We start from the raw sequence: 5836 nt of genomic DNA on the forward strand, positions 1-5836 counted from the left end.
GCCGGGGTGGGGGCCGCGGAGCCAGATTTAATCCGTTTCCCTCCCTTTTCCTGGTGATGGTCTCCTCCCAGCTCGCGCACCGCGCGCGCGCGTGACAGCGACACTGAGCGGGCGCGCGCGTCAGCCGCTACGTCCCCAGCCGGGCCCTCGCCGCATAGAAGGCGAGGGCAGCGGTGCGCCACACGCGGCTCCACGGCGGACGTCCAGAAGTGCGACCGCGACGACGCGGTGGCAGCGTGACTGGCGTCGGCGACACGGTCGCCTCGCCTCCCCTCCCCGCGGACGACCTGGCCGTGCCACTCGATCGCTCGCCAGCGCCAACGCCAAATCCCGCGGCCACCGGTCGTCCCTGTCATTGAAGCGGTCAGCCGCGCACACCACCCCGCCTCCTTCCTCTCCCTCGCCCCACCAGCGCATATAAATATTTCGCCGGAGCGCACGCATCGTTTTACATGAGCTCAGCTTCTCCGTCTCCATTCCGATCCTCGCCATTATTCTATTGCTCTTGCTCGCTCGCCCAACAGGGACGCGTCTCTCCGCCTCCTCGCTTCCATCACACGTACTCCTACAAGAAGCCGATCCGCATCGTACTGTCCGGTCTGGACTCCCGACAGTACACCCTCGACGACTAGCAAGAGCTGCCTACATATAGCTAGCTTCCAAGGATTGGGTTTGGAGGAGAGGCTGCTCGATTCCGAGGAGGAAGAAGAAGCTGCAAGAGCACGCAAAGCGGGACGTCTCGTTCTCGTCTCGAGTGGACGCCGAGGGGAAAGTGGGGGATTTTGAGGTGAGTGGGTGCGCTTTCTGTTAGCTGTGCTCGAGTGCCTCCCTCCTCTTCTTCCTCCTTTCCGGAAACAACAAACTGGGTGAAGAAATTTGTGCCAAAGTGCTAACGATTTTATGCTTTCTTCTGTCAACGCAGGCAGCGATTCTCGTCGATCGTGTGATGCTCTTGGGCCTTCTCGGCTCATGGCGATCTCGGACACCGGCGCCGGCGGCGGGGCTCGCCACGTGAGGTGCCCCAGGTGCCGCAGCGTCCTCCAGGAGCCCGCCGGCGTCCCAGTCTACCAATGCGGCGGGTGCGGCGCCAGCCTCCGAGGTAAATTCACGGTCCGCTCCGGTGATCCATGGGATCTTCCATGCTTCCGTTTCCATGTCGCTTATCTTGTCGCCGGTTTCTGATTGGATTTCATTTTGTGGTTGCGCAGCGAAACTCCGCAGCGGCGACACGCAGGCCGCGGCCGGCAGTGCCGCTCCGTCTACAGAGAGCGTCCTGCAGTCTCCTCGCCGGAACCAGGCTCGGAGCGGCCAGTTGGGCGGCTCCGGGGATGTCGCCAGCACCAGTGGCACGACTCCCGACGGCCCGAGAACCAGTGGCACGACTCCCGACGCCCCGAGCACCAGTGGCACGACTACTGACGCCCCGAGCACCAGCTACCGAGGCGCCGGCACCACAAGCCGACGCGAGGCCGGTGATCTCACGCCACCGGCGAGGAACCACCACTCGTCGGCGCAAGTGCCGCCGGTCGTCGAGAGGAAGGGGCGTGACCAGCATCGGAGTGCCGATCAGGCGGAAGCTGCTGGCAGTTCTCAACCTCGCGTGACAAGGGGTGCGGTCAGTGCTCCCAACGCCAGTGCTCCTCCGTCTTCAGCGAGTGCCCTGCCGTCTCCTCGCCGGCACCAGACTCAGAGCAGCCACCTGGGCTCCGGGGATGTCGCGAGCACCAGCGGCTCCGCCCCGACTCCTGATGTTCGAACCATCAGCCCCCGGGACGCCGGCACGACAAGCCGACGCGAGACCGGCATGGCGCTGGGCACCAGTGGCGATCGCACGCCAGCGAGGAAGCATCACTCCTCGGCGCAATCGCCGCCGATCGTCGAGAAGAAGGGGCGTGATCACCATCACCGGAGTGCCGATCAGGAGGAAGCTGCTGGCAGCTCCGAACCTCGCAGGGGGAGGGGTGCGGTCAGTGCTCCCAACGCCGGTGCAAACTTCGCCGAGATGCAAGGTTCAGAGAGGGGACGTGAAGCCGAGCCTGAAACTGACGCCGCGAGGAAGAAAAGTCCAAGTCCAAGCCCAAGCAAAGCGGCTGTCGGAGAAGCTGCACCAATGCCTGATCGTGCCGCGGATTCCCGGTCTGCACCGGCTGCGGTGAGCTGGACACGGCGAGATGATGCCGCGGCGGCGCAGGTGCCGGCTGTTGCCGAGGAAAAGGCACCGAGCCCTCCTCGGCACGCGCCACAGAAGATGAGTCCCCTCCACGAGAAGATCCTGAAGACGGTGGACGAGCTGAAAGGCGACCTCTCCGAGCTCTTCAGCCAGTCTCCGGAGGCCAAGCCAAGGACACCATCCCGTCCGCCTCGTCGTCCCAGGCAAGAGGGACACGCCCATCACCCGGCCATCCCTACCAGCAGAGCTCGCCACGCTGCCGCCGCCGCCGCTCTGCACCATCGCGGCAACGCGGGCAAGCACGGACAGGCTACCCTCCGCGGTCTGCCGTCGCGGCGGTATCGGCGGTGCAGGGCCGACCCGTGCGGCGGCCACGACGCGCGCCCTGCAGGAGCATGCCGGCACAGCTGCTGCGACCACGTTAGGCCTGAGTGCGGCAGCTGCAGGGGACACTGCTGCCGTCCGTCCAGAGCGCAGGAGCCCGCGCGGCCGGCCGCCGCGGAGGCCAAGAAGCGCGCCCCGCCGCCGAGGCACCACTGCCGGCCGGTCCTGAAGGGCGCGCCGTTCATCGTCTGCTCCAGCTGCTTCACGCTCGTCCAGGTGCCCGCCGGGTTCGCCGTGGCGAGCGCCAAGGTGCGCGACCTGCGGTGCGGCGCCTGCTCGGCCGTGCTCTCCTACTCCTACCGCGACCCGGACAGGAAGAAGCCCGCCGACAAGTGCAGCACGGCCGGCTCCTCGCCCGCGCGCCACGTCGGCGCGCGGCCAGACCTGTTCTCGTTCATCGAGGACTTCGCGGCGGAGTACGGGGCTGACAGCTACTCCACCACGGAGGACGAGCAGCCGCTGCACGTGTCGAGGAACTCGTCCTTCGACACCGTCGTCGCGGCGGGGGAGGAGGCGGCGGCGCGGCGGCACAGCCACAGCCTGCACCGGCTGATGGGGTACGGCTCGGCGAGCGAGCTGCTGCTGCGGCGCTCCCCGAGCCTGTACGAGTACGGGAGCCCCGACAAGAGGTCGACGCCGCCGTCGGACGCGAGCATGCGGCACGACGACAGGAAGGGGAAAGCCAAATGCGTGGATGACTTCACCGGCGACGAGGACTCGGACGACAGTTGCACGCTGAGGCGATCGAACGGGAGAAGAGCCGGCTGGACGCCTGGCCATGGGGTTCCGGCGGCGGGAGCCATCAGGATCAGGTAGCAGCAGAGGAGCTCGAGCTCGGCTCGTCGTATATACTGTAGAAAAAAGATAGTTTCAGCTCAGGCGATGGAATTCTAATGGTATTTTTCAGGTGTTGGAATTCTGATAGACAGAGTGAATTGTTGTTTAGTTTTACCATTTGGTTAGATGGGTGAGGTGGTGTGCACATTTGGTTGATTTCTTCATTTTTGAGTGCAACAATGTTGCAGAAATGTAGATACTCAGTCTCTCAATGCTGTGATTCTTCTTCTGAGGATAAGGGAAGATCTTCAGGTCCTTTCTGAAAGTTTTAAGTGACCAAGTACAGTTCTAAAATCGAGTTCATGTTCGTTTGTTACTTTTAACTAGCTGAATGTCTGTACGTTGCAATGGGATAACAGAAAATTACATTGACAAACAAGGTTTTAATATGAAAACATGTGTTGAACATGATGATTATTCATAAAGTGACCAAGTACAATTCTCGACGCCTTTCTATCTACTTCTCCTCTCGAGCCACCTCCATCATCTTCATCTGCCTTTGCTCTAGCATTGTCGTCATTTCACTACAAAAGTCGGTCATTTTTCGCCCTACCATCACATGGGCATCTTTCTAAAATTTTAACATATCTATGAAACAATCCTCACGGACTTATGGCAAGGGCTATAATGCCCGGCCGTGCCCCGTAATTAGCTCGCGGGTACCCTCACGGTCAACCTGACTGCAGTAACTCTCGCGGGTACCCCTCGGGGCCGACCCGACTTCAACAAAGGTCCGAGGTAAAGTCAAGGTGACCGTGTGTCCGTAACATCAAGGGGAAACCCGAGGAATCACCCTCGATGGATTCCTACTAGATTTAACCGCCGAGGTGAACCTGAAGGAATCACCCTCGAAGGGTTCACACTTGAGGTGTTGCACGACAGAGTCGTCATCGGGAGTGGAGAAGTAGGAATCACCCCCCGTAATCCACGACCGATTAACTACACTACAGAGGTATCACTAGGAGTGTGTTACTAGGTATCACCCTCAGCACTCGATAGTAACTCTGCAGAGTCGTACAACTAAGGGGTGTATGTGAGGGTCTCAGCACCTCGGTCACGTTGATCGAGTCATCAGATAATAAAGCGGGGGCAACAGGGACAAGGTGAGGGGTCGCTGATGGATCACTAACCAACCTATACTAAGCATATAGGATAATAAATAAGGTAACAATAGCAGGTTACAAAAGCAGGCTATGCATCAGGATAGGATCTATCGAACAACAATAGCAAAATCTAATGAAAGCATGAGAGAGAAAGAATGGGCGATATATGAATGATCAAGGGGGTTTTTGCATGCCTGAAAGCTCTGTAGAAAGAGAATGGTCGTCAGGTGTGTAGTCGTACCTGAGAGCAGCGTCGTTATCGATGTCTACCGGAGAGAAGAGGGGGAAGAAACAATAAATATAAAGCAATCAAATGCATCACGATGCATGGCGGCGTGGAAAATATGTTGTGCTAGGGGTGACCTAACGAGTGGTACATGTTACAAACAAAGCGGGAAAACATCTAGGAATGCTTTCCCGGCTTTGGGTGGTTATCGGACAGGTGAATCGAAGGGGGAGGATCCATGTTTGCACTGTTGGGGGCATGTGACACATATGTGGATGGAATATTCAGACTCGTCTTATTTTTCTAAGCAATTTTTCATATACAAAATATTTTCATCTAACATATAAATTATTTTATATGATTTTTAAAGTTTTAAGCATTTTATGGATTTCTTTTAATTATTTAAATTCGAATTATCCAGAACAGTGAAATGCTAAGTGTACTCAGAACTATACCCAGCTGACCAGCAGAGAGGCTCACCAGTGGGCCCAGTTGATTGGGTCAATTGTCGAGTTAGCACAGGCTAACTGGTGGGCTAGCTGCTTGATACGTCCATTTTGCATCATGCTTTTATATTGATATTTATTGCACTATGGGCTGTTATTACATGTTATATCACAATACATATGCCTTTTCTCTCTTATTTTATAAGGTTTACATGAAGAAGGAGAATGTTGGCACCTGGAATTCTGGACTGGAAAATGAGCAAATATTAGAGACCTATTCTGCACAACTTCAAACGTCTTGAAATTTCACGGAGAATCTTTTTGAAAAATATAAAAAATATTGGGCGAAGAAAGCACCAGAGGGGGGCCACCTACCATCCACAAGGATGGAGGGCGCGCCCTACCCCCCTGGGCGTGCCCTCCGTCCTTGTGGGCCCCCTCGCAGGCCCCCGACGCCCATCTTGTGCTATATGGTGTGTTCTAACCTGAAAAAAGGAGGAAGCTTTCGGGACGAAGCGCCACCGTCTCGACGCGGAACCTGGGCAGAACCAATCTAGGGCTCCGGTGGAGCTGTTCTGCCGGGGAAACATCCCTTCGGGAGGGGGAAATCATTGCCATCGTCATCACCATCGATCATCTCATCGAGAGGGGGTCAATCTCCATCAACATC

The 5836-nt window shown here is 57.4% G+C and overlaps 1 protein-coding gene across 1 annotated transcript; it reads left to right on the forward strand.

Moving 5' to 3' along the window:
• The first annotated feature begins 438 nt into the window (after positions 1-438).
• LOC119362390 (serine/arginine repetitive matrix protein 1-like) lies at positions 439-3685 on the forward strand. The gene is made up of 3 exons (XM_037627596.1): positions 439-787; positions 923-1099; positions 1209-3685. Exons 2-3 carry the CDS (start codon positions 970-972, stop codon positions 3368-3370), a joined length of 2292 nt encoding a protein of 763 aa, XP_037483493.1. The 5' UTR covers positions 439-787; positions 923-969; the 3' UTR covers positions 3371-3685.
• Positions 3686-5836: the final 2151 nt, after the last annotated feature.

Source organism: Triticum dicoccoides, chromosome 2B, assembly GCF_002162155.2.
Source record: "Triticum dicoccoides isolate Atlit2015 ecotype Zavitan chromosome 2B, WEW_v2.0, whole genome shotgun sequence".
Classification (NCBI taxonomy): domain Eukaryota; kingdom Viridiplantae; phylum Streptophyta; class Magnoliopsida; order Poales; family Poaceae; genus Triticum; species Triticum dicoccoides.